At 50.3% G+C, this 20556-nt stretch overlaps 1 protein-coding gene across 1 annotated transcript in view; it reads left to right on the top strand.

The window, feature by feature from the left end:
* Positions 1-20556, top strand: part of PDCD7 (programmed cell death 7) — a 154910-nt gene that overhangs the window by 90576 nt on the left and 43778 nt on the right. The window contains exon 4 of the mRNA XM_085644565.1: positions 19337-19424. Coding sequence (XP_085500691.1) covers positions 19337-19424 — 88 coding nt within the window. The remainder of the gene's footprint in view (positions 1-19336; positions 19425-20556) is intronic.

Below are 20556 nucleotides of genomic sequence, written 5' to 3' on the forward strand. Positions count from 1 at the left end.
CATGGGCCTGCTTATCTTTTTGCACACCCATCTCCGTAAAGCTTGGTGGTGCAAGTCTGTTCTGCAGCAGTAAGAGGAGGTGCAATTCTGTCCACTAATGCCTTATGGTTCTAAATCCAATATCGGCATGCTCTCTTGGAACTAGCAACCTCTGTGGGTCCAAACCCACCTTAACATTTGTACAAATCCATTGCTGACTTGGGCATTTAGGCATGTATGCTTCAAAATATACTGTGCTGTCAAGACAAGGCATAATCGATAGGGGTTCTTTCTCCATCCGTTCTTGTGGTGAAAATAAACATACCCAACGTTTAGATGTGTCATTTAATTACAACCATCTAGTTTACAATAAAGGTGATTCACCGTTGCATTTTTTAACAAATTCCAGGAAAGTGGATTTCTACAGCCCCAGTGAAACCAGTTTTACGAATTTGAAGGACCTCAATTTTCTGAACACATCTGCATAGCAGTTCTTGATTTGGTGGTCAATTTCAAAGAAACTGTTCAAAGTGGAGGTGTTTCAGGCCTTCTCTCCTCAAATCACCCTAGTAACGGGGGCCTTACAACACATATGGTAATTGCATTTAGGCTACCTGATTTTAGTGCTTGTTGGTCACAAGACAAATATCTGCTCTACACATCCATTTTACCTAAGGGCCATTCTATTTCTCTGAGAGTATTCTTGCCACACATTCAGACTAATCAAGTGGAAGTCCTGCCCTTATGCCATCCAACTCCATGCCTCAAATGACTCCAGTGGAAGCCACTGCCACCAAAGCAGTGTCTCACCTGATATTGAAGCGGCTTTCAACATCGTCTTCGTTGCTGCACTTGGATTTGCCAGGTCTGGTACCTTCGTGAACTAACTCGGTGGCCGAAATTCACTCTGCTTCACAGTGAGGTCCAAGCATTAGCAATTTCTGGTGCAATCTTTCAGCCATATGAATATGCCTTGGGTCTTCACCAAGATGGTGGTGGCTTCCTTCCGAAGGTCAGGAGTCGACATACAACTGGCTAGTGAAGGCAAGTTCCCCAACATAGGTTTCGACCACTTTATGTGCACGTATACCTTGTTGCATGATCCGGGGTGGTCCATCAATCAGCAGATGTCTCAACTCATTCCTTCTCAACGGCTGGTCTTTATTGGAGGTATCCTTGGTACAACCTGCATCCTCCATCTCAGATTGTTTCTGGACATTTGGGATATGATGAAAATGTTTCAGGCACCAGTGACAATTCCAGTTGTGGAAATTGACTGCCTTTTGGGCTCAGTGGCCTAATGTATCCTCCAAGTCTATTAATGCTGGGCATTCACACAAGTGTGTCTCTTTGCCATGCTGAAGACTTTAACCTTTTTGAGACTCACCTGTTGGATGTTCTTTACTTTACACCTTCTCTGTCAGCAGTGCTTGGTCTTCTATACTGGGTATAGGAGTACTTCACTGCAATATATGCTTACTTGTGTCATTCAGACTTGCCTTTTTCATATTCACATAGCCTCTGTTGTCTATTTCTTGAAAGGATTACTGTGTATGTTTCCACCTATGCCTCTTGTTGTTATGCAGTGGGATTTAAAATTGGTTCTCGCATTGCTTGTGGCTTCCCAACTGAGCTGATAAACAGCTGTTCTGTTTATGTTTCTTTTTTATACATAATATTTATATTCGATTTTTAGAAACACAGAAACGTGAGTCGCACATTAACAAATCTCAAAATATATGGTAGCATGTTCCCCATAGTACAACATTGTCTCCATTCCATCCCCTTTCTATAACATTATACAACACCATACAATTCTAGGCTATGTAATTATGAACATCTGCATCTAAGGACCAAGTGTTACAGCCATTGGGCTCTATTACAATACCTGTACATTGCACCCAGTCTCTCCACATTTTCTTGGTGATTCAATGGGCATCCACATGCCGTGAAGATAGGCCTCTCCAAGCCAATACGGTGATCTAGTTCTGCTTTCCAGTCCTCCAGTAAGGGAGTATCTGGATCTTTCCAGTGTTTAGCAATGTCTCATTTGATGACCAAAAGGCAGATCTATCAAAATGCTCATTTATATTGATTGCTTCCAAGGTCAATGGTGATAAGCAACAGAGACATCTTATAGTCCTGAAGGAGTTGCCAACCCATTACATCCCCCACCATAAAGATAGCTCCCTCCCATAGCTTAGAAACCAACTCGTAGCCCCTCGCTGTGTGGAGAACATCTTCCTTGTGTGCCTCAAATTCACCAACCCCATTCTCCGCAATCTGTCTTGTAAGGTATGTGCGATGTAAGTATTTTAGTTGAATCAGGCTTAGCTGTGACAGAATAACAAATTCTCAAGGAGAATCTTGTGCCTCCCTCCAGCGATCTCCTGTCAAAGCTTCTAGGTCCCTTTCTCGCACATCACGCAGATGGAAAAAGGAGTCACAAGAGTTATTCGCTAGCGATCCGTCGATTGCAAAATTCTGTGCTCCTTCACCTCCTTTGATAGGGTCTTGGCCACTAAGGGGGCTGAAGTCTGGGAACGCCTCAGTCCTGTAATATAGGGCCCACGTTCATGCGGGAGCTGCAGGTATTTTTAAAATTGACTATGGTGTAAGTTTGACTCCTCCAGTAGGGCTAAAAACCACTTTAATGACGTTCCTGCCATGATATCTCCCAGTTTAGAAATCTCAATAATATCCCATTGTTAGAACCCTCGCAGCCCTGCCACACAGCCCTCGTTTGTTCTGTTCATCTCCGACTCCTGGAACTGCCATTTTGGTGGTGCTGCATACTTCACCCCTATCATTCTGGTCTCAGTTTGCAGTATTTTACCTGGACATGTTGGTTATCTTTACTTGCCCCTTCATTTTTGGCAGACGTTTTGCTCATGTTCCACATGGGCTTGTCCATCACTATTTCGTCTTTTTTTCCCTCTCCTCTTTCTTGCAAGGAGGAGGAGGTTGCACAGGCTGGACCCCAACCGACCTGTCTCCAGTTACATTGACCGAACAAGGTCAAATCAGGAGTTTGACCAGCTTTTTTTTGTTTTTCTTCTTTTTGCTTGGGGTGCTGAAAGGTAAAGTGGCGACACAAACACTACTTCATGTGGGGTCACTCTTTGCATTAAGCTCTACTAAGCTTTGCCTAAGCGTATTATAGCAGGGCATTCTACCAGGCGTCTTCCACAGTGGTTGGGGGCTTCCCAGTTGATTGTATTTGGCAATCTGAAAGAGACACGTTAGTGATAGATTCCTTACCTTAGAATATCCCCAGGCATCAGACTGGATCCAGAAAGCTTTCGTCAGCAGTACCCCTGCGTGTCGATAGGCGTCGTCATACGGCTCCGCGTGCGTCGCTGCCGTCATATTCGCCGAGATTACGTCACTGGAGCTACTTAGACGCGCCCACGGGCCCTGATGTCAGTTCTTTCTTTTTCCGCGCCAGCAAGCACAGATCCGGAGAGAGCGGTACCCTGCCACTTGTTGTCTAAGTATTTGTTTGTTATAATCTGTAAGTAAACTTACCCCCGGTGCATAGGGATGCCCGGTTTCAACGTTTGCAGGGCCTGTCCGCGCATGTCGCTGACGGACCCGCACTGTGAGTGTCTCTTCTGCCTGGGGCGTGACCACGACACCGAGTCGTGCCCCCTACTGCCGGGCCGTGGCCCCGAAAACTTTGCGGGAGCACGTCCCAAAAGAGGCTGGAGGCCCGGTAGTCGGCCCCACATCGTTCCAGGTCCTGTGGGAGGTTAAGGGCCCGGTCGCAAAGCAAGCACTATCATTCAAAGTCTTCGCACTTGGAGTCAGGCAAGGCAAAGTCAAAGAAGCGTCGCCGCTCTTCATCCTCCCCTCGCCGGTCGCGGGACGCGGCTGAGGGGGCAGGTGGCACCGCCCCTGCGGCTCCAACAGAGCCTGAGCAGTTATAGTTGGCTTACCCACCTTTCCCGGGTCCATCAGCGACTCTGGCCGAATTGCAAGAGTTCGTGTCTGCAATGGTACGTATCTTCGGCCTGTGCGGCCCCGTCCGCACGCCTTTGGGCCCCGCGGGCCCCACTGTTCCACATTCCTCGATGTCACCGGCTCCGGCGTCATCGACGCCCAGAGGCCTCCATGGCTACGGCCGGGGCTCCCCGTTCTTGCCGGTGGACCCCGTACGGCCCCCGACGTTGCCGGCAGCGCCAGCGACCGACGCCGACATCGACTTATTTTCCAACGTCGACACGGTGCCGGGGGGATGTCTCCCGACGCCGATGGGGAACTTTTACCCTTTTATTTGCCCCCGTCCTTGTCCCCTAGTGGAGGAAGGGGAGGACTGGGAGGGGTTTGGAGACCCTCTCGCAGCACAGAGCGAGTCTGTCCCCGACTGGGATGAGGAGGCAGAAGCCGGTGGCCCAGATTACACTCCGGCGCCGGGTTCACCATCCCCTTCAGCTTCTATGGAGGAGAGTGGTACCTTTTCCACGGTGCTACGTAGTGCGGCCGAGGCTCTTGGCCTTGAGCTCCCTACTGTGGCTGTCAGGACCAACCTACTGACTGAAGTGCTTCGGCCAGCCTCTTCTTCTACAGAACTGCTGTTGCTGTTTAATGATGCACTTACTGATGTGCTTCTGGGCACCAGGTCCCGGCCCAACACAGGGGCCCCTGAGGACAAGGGTGTAGGCCGACGCCATCGCCCGGCCCCGGGCGACCCTGCCTTCCTCACCCAACACCCTGCTCCTGAGAGTTTGGTGGTTCAGGCTTCGACGTCCCCGAGTGCGTTTCCTTCTGCTCCACCGGACAAGGAATCCAAGAAGTTGGAGCACTTTGGCAAGAAGATTTATTCTTCCGCAAGTTCTGGACTGCGGTCTGTGAACACTGCCTGTCTCTTGGGCCGCTATTCCCATTCTGTATGGGATGCGGTTGAACAAGTGCTGCCTCAGTGTCCGGAGGGGCCCCAGGCAGTTCTCTCCCAAGCTCTTATGGAGGGGAGAGACGCTGCCAAATTCACTATACGTTGTGGTCTTGATACCGCAGATTCGCTGGGTAGGACGATTTCCACAATGGTGGCGCTCCGTCATCATGCCTGGTTGAGGACGACAGTTTTTTCTGCAGATGTCCAGAATACTTTGATGGACATGCCCTTCAATGGCACTCGCCTCTTTGGTGATAAGGCGGATTCCACATTGGAGCGTTTCAAGGACTCTAGGGCCACAGCCAAGTCCTTAGGCCTTTCGGCTACATGTACTCCTTCCACTTCTAACTTTCGTTCGTTTCGAAGCTCCGGAAGGGGCGTACAAACACGTTCATTTCAGAACATGCCTGCGCAGCAACAGTCCCAGCGCAGCCACGCACGTGGGGCTCGCAGAGGCGGGTCACGGGGCCAGCGTACGGGTCAGTACACCAAGACCCCCGCTGCCAGTGTCTCCACACCTTCCTAGTCTGATGTTTTAGGCCCACCAGACGCCAGTTGGGGGCAGGGTTCGTTATCCCCTCCCCCACTGGCGCACCTTTACATCAGACAGGTGGGTTTTGGAAATTGTTCGACTGGGCTACCCCCTCCCCTTCGAGTCTACCCCCCCAGCCATGCCACTGCAGTTCCACCGCATGTCGGGGGATCATTTGGCACCAGCAGGAAGTTACGGCCCTCCTGGCCAAGGGGGCCATCGAGCGTGTTCCGATGCCAGAAGTAGGTTGTGGTTGTTACTCCTACTACTTCTTGGTTCCACAGAAGGACAAGGGTCTATGTCCCATCTTAGACCTTCGGTGCGTAAATCGCTTCCTCCGGAAGGAGAAGTTCAAAATGCTCACTCTGGCTCAGGTCTTGTCTGCTCTCGACCCACAAGACTGGATGGTGGCACTGAACCTGCAGGACGCTTATTTTCATATTTCCGTCCTGCCGGCCCATCGGCGTTACCTGCGATTCACGGTGGGCCAGGGGCATTTTCATTTCACCGTGCTCCCCTTTGGCCTTACCAGTGCCCCTCGGGTGTTCACAAAAGTGATGGCGATGGTCGCAGCTCATCTGCGCAGATCAGGGTTTTCAGTCTTCCCCTATCTCGTCGACTGGTTGTTCAAGGCGGGCTCGCCCCACCCAGTCGTCTCCCACCTCCAGCCTACGGCCGACCTCCTGCATTTGCTGACGTTTTCCATCAACGTGCTAAAGTCGCACCTGATTCCCTCCCAGAAGCTTCTCTTCATCGGAGCGGTTCTTGACACTGCGCAGTTTCGGGTTTATCCTCCTGAACAGCGAGCCCAGGACATTCGGGCTATGATTCAGATCTTTCAGCTCTTGTCCTGGGTTTCGGTCAAGACGACCTTGAGGCTGCTGGGACTCATGGCCTCCTGCATCCTGCTGACCAACCATGCCAGGTGGCACATGCGGGCTCTGCAGTGGGACCTTAAGTTCCAGTGGGCGCAGCATCAGGGGAACCTGTCCGACTACGTCCAGATCTCGAAGGGCACTGCACAACAATTGCATTGGTGGCTCATGAATCAGCATTGGGTCAGTGGCAGATCCCTCTCCCTTCCCCAACCGGAGCACAGTGGTGGCGGATGCGTCCCTCCTGGCATGGGGCAGCCACACGGGAGAGGCGAAGATCAGAGGCCTCTGGTCTCCGGCTGTTACGCCGACCGGTCCTCAGGAGCGGGTTGATGAATGAGGGGTCCACCTCTTGATCTAACCAAGCCTGAATGCTATTACAGCGCAGGTCAGCGGAAGGATCAAGTGAGGGAAGGAAAGGAAGGGAACGCCAGGGAGGGAGATCTGTAACGAGAAAAGAACAGAGCACACACAGTAAGACTCACCCCAACATATACAGTAAGTCATACGGTTTATCGGACCTGGTATAGCTCCTAGCCATTATACCTGTAAAGGAAAATAACATCCATTCATAACATGAAGAAGGTAACGTAAGGTTGGTTGAGAGGTGGGCAGACAGCGCTTGATGGGGGAGGTTGTGGCTGTAGCAATGACAAATAAACAATGAGCAACCCCTACACTAGCAACCTATGCTGAACAATGAGGCTCTATAGGATGAACTAGCACCTACCCTCCACTTGACTCCACCGCACTTCACAGGGGTAGAGTGCAGCCCTCTACCACTCGTAATAACCCCTGTTAAGATAGAGCCAGAGAAACCAACAGTTAGACAATACGACACTGTACTGCATCCATCACTGTAAGCCACTGCACGCAGTCACCACACTCGCCCTTCGTGTTCACTCCACTTTGTAAGCGTTATGTAGGAAAGCCGGAGAAGTATTGAAAAGAGGGCCCAGTACTATAGAGCTTCCTTGGAACTGCTCTCGATTTGCACTGTGCCTGCACTCGTGACACGATGATCAGTCTAGAAGCCCCAGCCCCGCCGGCCGACAAAGCAGGCCGAACAAATCCCAGGGGAGAGGCGCTCTCTCTCTCTCTCTCTCACCGCCTGCCGAGAACCGCAGGCCGAACACATCCACAAGACACCGGACGAGAACCTTCGTAGGAGCACCCGCTCAACTACGGAGGATCAAAGGTTACGTTGGTGCAAGCACCCTTACCGTACGCTGAGCCACGGACTGAAGAACCAGGATCGGACAAGGACGAAGTCTCTGCACAAGAATTTCCGACATCGGGAGGCCGGCCACTTCCTGTTTTAAGCGTCTGACGCGTCATCTCGCGAGACGCGCTATGCCCTCTGGGTATTGTAGTTCGGGCGTCTTCGAGCGCGCAAAGCCGGAGTTCGCCGCTAGCGCTCGCCACGGGGGAATCACAACACCGGCGGAGTCCCGGCTCCATATCCACTTTCTAGAGCTTCGGGCGATCCTTCTTGCACTGAAGGCATTCTTTCCCTCTGTCAGGGGGAGGGTAGTGCAGGTGTTCACGGACAACACCACCGCCATGTAGTATTGCAACAAACAGGGCGGGTTGGGGTCGTGGACCCTATGTCAGGGGGTGCTACGCCTCTGGACATGGCTGGAACGTCACAGCATTTCCCTGACGGTTCAACACCTGGCGGGTTCTCTGAACGCCAGGGTGGACGAACTCAGCCGCCGGTGTCTGATGGATCACAAATGTTTTCTTCACTCGGAGGTGGTGCAAGGTCTCTTTTAACAGTGGGGAGAGCCTTGGTTAGATCTATTCGCCACAGAAGAGAACACGCAATGTCCGCAGTTCTGCGCATTGGAATTTACAATGCGGCACTCGCTCGGTGCCGCTTTTCGTCACGAGTGGAGCTGCGGTCTGTTGTACGCCTTTCTGCCTATACCTCTTCTACCCAGAATGCTGAAGAAAATCAGGCACGACCGGGCCCAAGTCATCCTTGTGGCTCCGGACTGGGCTCGAACAGTTTGGTATCCCGAGCTACTCAGTATGAGCCTGGATCCCCCGATCCTCCCGCAGAGGCAGTCGGATCTTCTGTCGCAGCAGCAGGAAACGGTTCTCCACCGAACCTGTCCAGCCTCCACCTACTCGTGTGGAGATTGAGCGGCGACAGCTGATTCCATTTGACTTGCCTCCCGCAATCTGTGATGTCATTCTGGCAGCCAGGCGTCCCTCCACTAAATCGGTATACGCCTGCAGGTGGAACAAATTTGTAGCATGGTGCACAGCCAAGACTGTGGACCCCCTTTCTGTCCCTCTTTCTGAGGTCCTTTTGTTCCTTCTTTCTCTGGCCCGGCAGGGCTCTGCTCTGGGCACTATCATGGGCTACCTATCGGCCATTTCAGCCTTTCTGAGGCTTCCAGATCAGCCTTCTCTTTTCAAGTCCCCTGTTGTACAGAGATTCTTAAAAGACATTGCGCATATGTTCCCTCCTGTTCCTTTCATAATGCCTCAGTGAGACATGAATCTTGTTTTGACTTCTCATGTGCGCTCCCTTTGAGCCGCTTCACAATTGTCCTTTACGTCTTTTGACTTTGAAAACTGCCTTCCTGGTGGCTTTCACCTCTACCAGGAGAGTGAGTGAGCTTCAGGCTCTTTCTTGTAAGCCTCCTTTTCTGTCTGTTCATCTGGACAAGGTTGTGCTTCGCGCACACACTTCCTTCTTGACAAAGGTTGTCACTGCCTTCCACATCGGGCAGACTATCACCTTGCCTAATATCTTTCCGCCTCCGCACCCTTCCAGAGAAGAAGAGAGGCTCCACCGTCTGGACCCAAAACTTGCGCTCTCCTTTTACCTGAATCGCACACAAGCATTCTGGGTGAATGACCAGCTCTTTGTTGGCTACGCAGGCGCCAAGAAAGGCCGGGCTGTTCACAAGAGGACTATCTCCCGCTGGGTCGTCTTGTGTATAAAGGCCTGTTATTCTATGGCTAAAAAGGAACCTCCGGTGGGGCTGCATGCCCATTCTACCAGGGTGACAGCAGCTACTACTGCATTGGGACGCGGTGTCCCCCTGCAGGATATCTGTCAGGCTGCCACGTGGGCTTCGCTGCACACTTTTACAAAGCATTATTGCCTTGACAGTCAGGTCCTGAGAGACGGCTTCTTTGGCCGTTCTGTTCTCCGTGACTTTCTGATGTGATCTTGTTCACAGATCCACCACCGGGGTTGGTATTGCTGGGGTATCTATTCTAAGGTAAGGAATCTATCACTAACGTGTCTCTTTCAGATGCACAAGTTACTACTTGTGTAACGATATATCTGTAAGAGACATTAGTTAGTGATAGATTCCTTACCGCCCCACCCATCCTCCCCGTTCTGCGAACTGATTTCGAGGGTTAAGGTCATCCTTTCAGGCCCTAGTTTCTATGCACCAGTGGTCAGTATCTTACATGGCTCTGCGTTCCTGTCGCGGAAAGCTGTGTACAGAACTGACGTGGGCGCGTCTAAGTAGCTCCAGTGACATACACTCAGCGAATAAGACGACAGCGACGCACGTTGAGCCATATGATGACGACTATCGACGTGCAGGGGTCCTGCTGACGAAAGCTTTCTGGATCCAGTCTGACGCCTGGGGATATTCTAAGGTAAGGAATCTATCACTAACTAATGTCTCTTACAGATATATCGTTACACAAGTAGTAACTTGTGCGACAGCCACATGTTCTTAGCTACATGCTTTTGCCAAGCGTTAATGCCTGGCAGCTCATACATGAGGGGATGGCTACTTTGTTAAATGATGGTCTGCAATACTCAGTCCCATCTCCTGTTGTCCAGTTGGGTATTTCTTTGCAGTTAACTTTTAGGTTTAAATGTTTATATTGGTTTAGTGGACTAGTCAAAATGGAATAAAATGAGCAAAGATGCATAGCTTAAGGGCCGTGCCCTATGAAACGCCACATAGTACATGTAAAACAGTTCAAGCAAGGTGGGGGGGGGGGGACACACAACCCAACCTCCCTCCTCCCCCCATACCCACCCTTCACTCTCCTGCCCCCCCTCGCCCCATTCAACCCTAGAAATATCAGAGGCTTGCAGTAGGAAGGTTAGAGGTCCTATGTATAAGCGGTATCTTGTGATAGTGCAGGGAGTCGCAGGAGGCGCATGTACATGGGACAAGTGAGCTCATGAAACTCAGAGCATATAAGGGCGATGAAATGGCGCCACATATCCGAAAAGGAAGCTCCATCCCCTTGAAGAGAAAAGGAGATGCGCTCCATACCCAGCACGTACCATAATCTGTGCAACCATCCCTGTATCGAGTGTATTCTGTCTGAGCCCCACACTACCAGTATATTCTGTAGGGCTGCCCCCAGAGCTATACCCATCTGCCTTCCTTCGCGCGATTTGAGGGGGAATGTAAGTCTGTTGGAGACGCCTAAGATAATATATTCCTGGAATCGTAAGATAGTGGTATCGAAGTGAAGATCTATTTAATCTAGGACTTTAGTCCAGTACGACTGAAGCTTGGGGCATTCCCACAAAATGTGCAGAAGGGTGCCAGCCGCTCTTCATCCCCTCCAGCAGCCCGGCGAGCGTTTGGGGTCGCTTTTATGCAATCTGTGAGGGGTGAGATACCAATATGTCACTATCTTAGTAGCGGACTCTATGCTATAAATATTGCGCGCAGAGTGCCTAGCCATATAATGGATGTCGTTCCATTCTTTCTGAGTCAACGTGTGCCCTAGCTCTGCCTCCCATCGTTTCTGCGCTGCTGACTTAATCTCTTGTTCCGGGGGGCGTAAAATGAGATCGAGTTCAGTGATGAGTTTCTTGGTGGATTGCTTAGATAGTAACCATCGTTCGTAGGAGGTAAGCCTTCATTCGGCTCCTTGGCACACCTGGGGCTGCATTACCCAGTGCCGTATTTGATGGTAGTGATAGCGCTCGGTCTCGGCCATGGCAAAATCCGTTCTAAAGTCTTCAAAAGACATGGGTCTCTTCTCGTTAAAAAAATGCCCTATTGACCTGCTGCCTTGCTGTTCCCAGTGGCAGAAAGCCGTCTGGTCTAGGCCTGGGGTAAAGTCGGGGTTGCTGGTGATAGGGGTGAGAGGCGATGGGAATGTGGTGCGGTCGTTGCGGGTGGCTGTGGCGTATTACGCGTTGAGAGTGGCTCGCAATATCGGAGAGCCGTAGAGACCAGGGGCCTCGAAGCCTTACATAGAAAGGGGATCTTCCACAGGGGCTGACCAGCCAGCGCCCACTCCATGAAAAGCCAGTGCTTTTCGGATTCCGGCTGTGCCCACTCCAACTTGCAACGAATCCGAGTAGCCTTGTTATAATAGTCTAGGTTGGGCATTCCAAAGCCTCCCTCATCTGGGGATCTATAGCTCTTATCCCTGTTCATCCTGGGTTTCTTGCCTGCCTACACAAAGGAGGAGAACTCGGTTTGGAGCTGTTTGAGCAGTCCCGGGGGTGGCTCCACAGGCAGTGTTTAGAAGATGTAAAGGATTTTTAGGAGTGCGTTCATTTTAAGGGCTGCAACCCAGCCACAAGAGACCGAACGGCCACCAGCGTTGTAGATCACGCCGTGTCTGAGCTTGTATGCACGTGTAGTTTATAGAGACAGTTTCTGCCGTTGAGATCACCAGCGTTATCCCTAGATAGGGAAGAGTTTTTGTGCTTACCTGATGGGGCATGCCAAAGTTAGAGTGTCTTTAGTTGATGGCCGCAGAGAAAAACCTAGGGCATGTGATTTGGAGACATTTACGCGAAAGCCAGATGCGGAGGAAAACTTCTCTAGTTTCTCCAGGAAAGCCGGAACAGATACCTCAGGGGACTCGAGTGAAGCGATAATGTTGTCTGCATAAAGGCTGATGGTATGCCTTTCCCCTCCGAAAACCCCTCCTGCTAATCCGCTGGTTCTTCCGGACCTTCAAGGCCAGCGGCTCCATATAGAGGGCAAACAGAGGCAGGGAGAGCGGGCAGCCCTGTCGCGTCCCCCTGGCTATCGGAAAGGGTTTGGACATGTAGCCATTCACTCGTACAGTCGCCGAGGGGTAACTTTACCAAAAAGCACCCACCTGCGGAAACGACTGCCAACCCCGAATCGCTTCAAGGTGGTCTCTAGGAAGGGCCAGTGTACCCTGTCAAATGATTATTCGGCGTTGACCGATAATACCACTCGCTCCACAGTTTGGCGGTGTGCCTTATCTAGAAGGTGGAGCAGCTTCCTGGTGTTATCGTTGCATTGCCTCATGGCTACAAATCCTGCCTGGTCAGGTTCAATTAGCCCAGGCACCAGTGGGCCGAGCCTGGTCGCCAATATGCCGGTAAAGATCTTAAGGTCGATATTCAAGAAGGAAGTAGGCCTATACGAGGCACAAAGCTTTTCATGCTTCCCGGGCTTGGGCAAAACTACCACTGATGCCATCGGCATAGTAGGGGGCATCTCGGCGGTATCCCCGATTGCGTTGAATAGCCGCGTTAGTATTGGTGGTAGGACTGAGCAGAAAGTTTTATAAAAAATGGCTGTGAACCCGTCCGGGCCGGGTGATTTGAGGAGCTTGAGCCTGGCAATGGCTGAGATTACCTCCTCGACCCGGATCGGGCTATCTAACAGGGTTGCCTGATCCGGTGATAGGCGTGAGTGTGTTATGTCCTTAAAATATGCTGAGGAATTTTGCTCGGGAATCTGCTGTGCAGAGTAAAGGTTGGCGTAAAAATCCCTGAAGGCACGAGAAATATCCTTCTCTTGGGAAAGCTCTGAGCCCCCCTCCTCTATGATCAGTGGGACAGCTTCTGCCTGTCGCTGCGCGCAGAGCTTATGTGCTAGCAAGCGGACGCACCTGTCTCCCCGTATAGAACATGTGTTTAAGACTGAGGGCCGCGTATTCGGCATGTGGCAGATCAAAGCTGGTAAGTTGAGCCCGTGCGTTTCTTAATTGCCACCATACCCTCGGGGCACCAGTCCTCTTGTGGATCCCCTCTAATTCAGAGACCTGTTGTGAGAGTTCCTCCCGTTTCTCTTTGCGAATCCTGTTGTCTGCGGCAGATGTGGCTATTAAGTCGCCCCTAGCTACCAATTTGAGTATAGATGTTTCAGGGGTGTCATTCTCGGCTAATTAGCCCTGTAGCGTCTTAGTGTGGCGGCCGATCACTACAGGTCGGTGGAGGAGTGTGTCCCTGAGTCTCCACGAGAAGGATGAGCGAGGGGTAGGAGAGGACAGCTGGGTCATGGTCAAGGCAGCGTGGTCAGACAGCACCGGCGGCTCGATAGCTGAGTTCTGTATAGATGGGAGGAGAGAGGGACCCCATAAAGTAGTCGATTCGGGCATAGGTCCCCTGGGAGTGTGAGTAAAAGGTATAGTCCTTTGACTGGGGGTGAAGGTGGCACCACACGTCGACCAGCCCCAGTAACTGTCAGAGAGGGCACCAGATTGGCCCTGCCTCTGGGCCGAACGGTCCCACTGACCATCGAGCACAATATTCAAATCTCCCCCCAGGAGTACCTGCCTGACGGAGGAGGCGGTCAAGTCAGCCACCGCTTCACGCAAGAACGCCTCTTGACCCTCGTTGGGGACTTAAATCGTAGCCAGCGTGAACATACGTAGCCCCACAGTCAGAGAGAGTGCCAGAAGTCTTCCCTTAATTTCTAGCACCTGAGCCCACACCATCTCGGGGAAGGAGCGGGAAATGAGAATAGCAACTCCGGCCTTTTTAGTGGGGAGGGATGAGAAATATTGCTGAGGAAAGGCCTTAGATCGTAGTCTGTGTGTCGATGCGCAATAGGTGGGTTTCCTGTAATAGGCAGATGTGGGCATTGGTATTCTCCAAATAAGACAGGATGGCTCTGCGTTTAATAGGGTTTTTGAGCCCTTTCACATTGAGGGTCAGGAATTTAATACTCATCCTAACAGGTGGGGGAGGCGCGGCACGAAGTGAGTGCAGTGATGCAGAGCGCGCATTCCCGGAATGGGCCTATGTGTGATAGCTTCCATAGGGTCGAAACTTGGCCAGTGTAGCGGGCGAGCCAGAAGATACGAATGGGGAGGGGACCCATAACATACAAAAAAAACACCCCAACGTAACATAAACATTAAAAAAGGTGGTATGTTAGCAAACAATGTCCAGAGCCTGTTGCTCCTGGAAAAGCATCTTGGGGTACCTGTGGCCTCCGTCTCCCCGCTCTCCCGGGCATGGTCCATGTCAGCAAATAGACTAGACCCTGAGGCCAACAATAATATAACTGCAAAAAGTCAGAGCCTTTGCCTTTGTGTGCTCATCACTCCGGCGCTCCAGCGAGGGTCTCTAGTACTGCCTGCCGTTCTCTGGCCATGGTGTCTGAGTCAGGGCGTGTTGGCGGGCTAGAGTATTTGATAGTGGTCCACCCATGCCCTCTCTGGCGGCTGCGTGCGGGTTTATGCAGGAGCTGCGAGTCTGCTGTGGTGCCCTCGATTCCCAGTAATTTACACGCTGCTGAGAGGGACCGTATTTACCTCAGTTCACCTTTGAAGTGGAAAATCAGTCTAAAAGGGGGACCCCACGAGTACTTGATACCGGCATCTCTGAGGTAGGACGTGATCCGGCGTAAAGATATGTGCTTCAGTAGGGTGAAGGCCGCCATGTCTTGGTATACTGTAGGCTTCGATCCGTCGTAGGCGAGATCTGCGCGACGCCTGGCCTCTCTAAGAATCCGCTCCTTTAGCTGGTAATCATGTACGCATGTCAGAATATCCGCTGGCCGGGCCGTGGGTGCTCTCCTGGGGCCCACCCAGTGCGTGCGGTCCAGCTTAATGGGGAACTCCTGGAGGCTCCCCTAGGATGAAGTGGAAGAGACCGGCCACCAGCGCCTTGATATCGCCATCCTTCTCACCCTGTGCCATACCACGTATACGGATATTGTTCCGGCGCGACCGGTTCTCTAGGTCCTCTGTGTGAGCCTGAAAGTCCAGGTTCTGTTCCTGTAGTTTGAGGACTTCTTACTGGAGGTGCTCCATTTCTTCGTCCCGGCCCGCTTCGTGCTTTTCCATCGAGTTAATTTTTTCTCCCAGACAGTCCACATCTCGGCATAGCTCCCTCATGTCCGCGGAGAGATGACGCTTCATGTTGGATAAATCCTTGCAGAGCAAAGAGAACAGTGACTCCATGAAGGAATGGCTCACTAGGCACTCCGTTTCCTCGCTGTTATCGCCATCGTCAGCGTGCTTCGCCAATGGCGGCCCCTCCGCTTGCCTAGCCGCTGGCTTGAGGAGCAAATCTTTGAATGACCTGCCTTTCTTGCCCTTGGAGGCCGCCATTTCAAGGTCACTGTTGGGCCTTTTTAGCAAGTGTCGGCCCATATCCGGATACTTCAGGGACCTCTGCGCCAAAGCCGCGCCGCCAAGGCCTGTGAGCTGCACCAGTTTCCCAGGGCCTTTGCGGCTGACCTTGAATGCTGCCTCCGGGCCCCACCAGCCTGTGACTCAAACAGGGAATCTGCACAGATCAGGCAGTATAGCCGGTCTCATGTGAGCTGAGCGCAGGCTTCTGTTCCCGTATTTGCTGGTTGCTTCGGAGTGGGGGGGGCCTCCAGGCCTACTGGGCTGGGCTCCACGTGGCTCGCACGCCTCGGGCCTTTCCTCTCATCCTTCTGCGTGGGCCACTACAGGTGCTGCTAAAAGCGCTCTCTGGCACGAGCTGGAAGTGGCAGTGGAACCCCCCTTCGTGACTCCTGTGGGTCGCGAGGGGGCCTGCTGCGCCTTATGTGGAGGGTCTATTTAGGACGTGTGCTGCTGCAGGGGGCCCCCCTTTTGTCGTACACTGCTCTCCGTTCCCCTTCGCGGGCGGTGCGGCAGTGTATATCCGACTGGGTCAACTAGGTCTTGGGTTTCGATCAACGCGCACCGTTGAAGCTCACCTGCTCTGCCGCCAGTGCCCGTCTGTGCCATTGCTATTAAGGTGCGTAGTCCGATGGCAGGCGTTGTACAATGATAGCCCCCCTTCTTGCCTCTCCCTAGGGCCCTTAGCAAGACTGCTGCTGTGTAGTGGGGTCTGCTACCGGCTCATTTCTGGCATTCTCGGCGCTACTAGCTTACCACAGCCTCCCAGGGTACTTCGCCGCTCTCCCGCCACAGCTCGGTTGGGCTCTGGTGCTACTATGACCGCTGGAAGTGCGATGCAGGAATGGAGAACAGAGTGGTTGCATCCTATCGAGACGCCATCTTAGCCTTGCCCCCTGCAGTTAACGTTTATGATAAGGAACCAGCTGAAAGGGATTTCCATCAGAAGTTACTTACATTTGGCAACAATATTTCTGTATAGCCTTTACTGTAGTGGTTGAGGAAACCTATACTGTACAGTAGGTGAATCAAATATGTGCTGATGATTTTGTTGCCTCATAGAGTAGTTTCTTGCGATCACAATCATATGTAGGTTGGATAAAGGAAAATGCGTATGCCGACCAGTAGAAGTAGTAAATTAGATGCATGGGAAGTATCTTTAGATCCACATATTCAATATTAACATGTTTTTATTCACTGATTTATTGTAATTGATATATTTATCTTTGCATATAATATGTGAATAAACCATGTAGTTTAGGCACCGTCCTCAGATCAGACAGCAGATGTTACCCATATAGTGCGGCCAATTTCACTTTTTCTGAAAGAAAGTGGCAGCAAAAAGGTGACAAGCTTGAGCTTTCAGACTGCTTCATTTTCACGCCAATTTATATTCATGAAACACAGACTCTGTTAATTACCTTCATTAACCTCTGCTTGCCTATAAACAGTTTGCACTGAGCTATGTATGTCTTCCTAACGCCAGGAGTGCTTTACTTATGTGCTTGACAGCCTGTACTGTGATATTAGATCATCTAAAATGCACCTTCATGCTCTGAACAAGCTGTAAACTCACATTTTCCTGAGCCGCTGTATTTCTTTAGTGACTATCCATGTGTTGGTTGTAATCTGGATATCTTTGGAATCATCTGCCCAGGCTTGCAAGCCCTTCTGGTTCTGCTGGGCTGTGGACTCCTCAGTCAATGTGTACTGTAATTGGGCTCAAGCACAGGAGGTAGGGCGGCAGGGCAAGCCCATTAGGCTTGTTTATTAAGATCACAATTACAAGTTACACAGAAGGAACAGCCGCTTCAGGAGTAGCATCCACCTTACTTTCAGTCAATACTCACCAGTTTTCATGCATCTCTCCCAACACACATCATGGCATTGCACTCTCAACAGGTAGGCAGAAGAGAGAAGTACCCCAGAGAAAAAAGTGACCAGTTTCACATTGAAGTGACTCTTAATAATCCTGTGTTCCTGCAGTGAAGTAGCCACTCTAAGTTGATGGGCCTTTAAACACAGTACTACAACATCTAGACAGTAACCTCCTTTGCTACACAAACTGTACAGTTCAAAGGCTTCCAACACAAACAACAAGCAAGTTGGAGTAAATCAAGCACCTTGTGTCCCCATTAGAATTGTTTCTGACCCTTCAGACTTATATATCTATTCTAATATCTGCAGAGCGGGATAAACAGAAACGATTGCCACTGCCCCTCTTATGAACTTGAGCTTAGTTCACACTGGTAGCTTAGTATAGAGATAACTTGAATTCTGACAGACACTTTTTGTAGGGTAGTTTATATTTCATAAGTTCTCCCATCTTGTTCTGGGAAGTCATAAACTGTTGCTACTGTTTTTTTTAAATTTATTTTTTAAACAAACTTTATTGGGTTTGACAAATTCCAGGCATTATTAGTACAATGTAACCATCATGGATCAGGATCATAATTGACCAAGTCGTTACACAGATGATGCAATTGTAGGGAACCTGAATAATGGTCACTACATTTCTCGTAATTTTCCGCCCCTCACTTAGCACCCCAATACCTACAAGGCAATCAGTGCTCGATCTTGGAGCTGCTGTATGTGTCCTCATTATTGATTTAAAACACCCTTCCCCCAACATCCCCTCACACTCCCCTCCCCCCAGGAGTGTCACATGCTTACGGATCTCTAGTGTGCTCCTCCCTTCTACTCCATTTTAGGTTGCACATTGGGACTGAGTTAGCTCTACCAGATCCCTCGGACAGTAAGGGCGTCGTCGTGGTGCGTCCGTTATGCACTGCCATGAGGCTCTAACTTCCTGCTCAAATATCTGCATCCGAGCCTACTCCTACCGGGGGGGGTACTCTATTGGGTCCTCCTTAAGTAACATCATTAAAGTTTCCCAGGCCCTTGCGTCTAACGCCCTCTCGCTCCCTGTTCGTTTCGCTATTTGCATCATGATTAAGTGGGGGAGTAATCAGTTCTTTCTTCCATCTAACTATGCTTGGACCTTGTTTTGCTTTCCAGTGCATGGTAATGTCCCTTTTGGCTAGGAGTAAGCCTAAGTCTAGGAATTTGCTTGTGACTTTATTTTTTAAACTGTTGCTACTCTGTTGTGTTAAAACTTTTTATTGAAAACTAATCTTGTTTCTTGAAAATGTGTACTATTAGAACACAGAATCATTCAAAGTATGAATATAAAGTACACTTTTAGCGTTGTGATCTATAACTTCTTACTAACTCTCTTGTTAGATTCTAAGAACCTATCCATATAATGTCTCTACCTCTCCTTTGCTTCATCCAGTGCAGCCTTTCACAAATTATTATCCAGAGTTGAAGTATTGGGTGCATATCAGACTGATGCATAAAACATTTTTGACCATCAATGCACATGAACAAGTACAATAGCTGGCTTTCAGACATTATTTATTATACTTTCAACTGTACTGCAAAACGAAGATTTAAAACACTAGTGAGGTCAATTGCATAATATGTAAACAGTGCGAGATATTAATTGATCAAGCATCTCAGCTATCACATAATCATTCACATTACACCCCTCTAACCCCATATTTCAAGCGCCCCGGCTTAAGGTTCATAGGTCAATAATCAAAAAACACACACAACTGTATATTTTGTTGGCTTTCTGGTCATTGTGTTGTGTACTGGAATTAATTGAGAGTGTTCTTGTTCAAAAGTAGTTAGCACTTTAGGTTTTTCCTGGCTTTGTGTGACTTTTTATTTTTTGTACCCTAACAGAGGAGTTGCCACCTGACCACCCTCTACAGCCATTTAGGCAGTATTACCAGCAGGCAGAGCACTCTCTTCCGTCTCTCATTCAGATCAGGTAAGTTGCTGTGGGTCATTGGAGTTTGCTTTGATTCTATGGAGACTTAACTAGTGGGTTGTGATCTGTGTATATCAGATCATGTTTGCATTCTAGTGTTAGAAAAGCTTGCACATATATTTACAAGGGAAGCCACTTTAGTGTTATCGATATTTTACTACTTTCTATGCAGTGGTTTTTGGTTTGGAAAAATGTATTGTACATGTTCTAATCATTCTATATTGCATTGCATGGTTTGGTTGGAGGATTACGCCCTGCGTAGATGAGGCTTGAAGATACCAGTCATTTAGTTTTTTACATACTGCTTTGCTTAGTTCAACATTAAAAATAATGAGAAACTTGCAAAACTGACTCTCCCCTGGTACGACGGGGGCATCGCGCTCCCGGACATCAGGAGGTACTATTGGGCTTCCCAGCTATCTGCTATTAACCATGCAACGTACGCACCTGGTCCTAATCCGGCTTTCGAAATGGATAGATTTTTGTTGCCTGGCGGCAACTTTAACAGAGCGCTTTACTCTCGATCGGCTGGGAGGAACTTAACCGGTCCCACTAAGATTGCAGTACGCTTGTGGGAGGCTGCGAATGTGGCCATGGGCTGGAATGATCGTTTGACGGGTGCGACCCCCTTGTTTGCGTCTGAAAGATTGGGAAGCCTTTGGACGACGAAGGGATTCGAGCGTTGGGACACGATTGGCATCAGCAGAGTAGGTGACCTTTGGGTGAAGGGTGCGGTCAAATCCTTCGCTGCGCTGCAGAGTGAGTACGAATTGAGTGTGAGGGAGTTCTTTCGGTACGTTCAGGTTCGGCACGCTTTGCTCTCGGCCATCGGGGCTGAGACTGCAGTCCCTGTGTCTTCGCCACTCGAGGACCGCATACTCGACGGTCACTTGCCCGACAGTACTATTTCCCTTATCTATAAAAAACTAATAAACGTTCGGGCGGATCTCCTCGTGCGTCTTCGGGAGGCGTGGATCCGGGATGGGGTGGAACTGGACGATGAGGATTGGCAGTCTGCGCTGTCCTCCCCTAAGGAGGTGGCCATACCCGCGCGTCTTCGTCTTGTCCAGCTTAAAATTCTCCACCGTGTTTACGTGACGGGCCCTCGTTTAGTTCTGATGGGTTTTTCTGA

Source organism: Triturus cristatus, chromosome 3_1 (genome assembly GCF_964204655.1).
Source record: "Triturus cristatus chromosome 3_1, aTriCri1.1, whole genome shotgun sequence".
Lineage (NCBI taxonomy): Eukaryota > Metazoa > Chordata > Amphibia > Caudata > Salamandridae > Triturus > Triturus cristatus.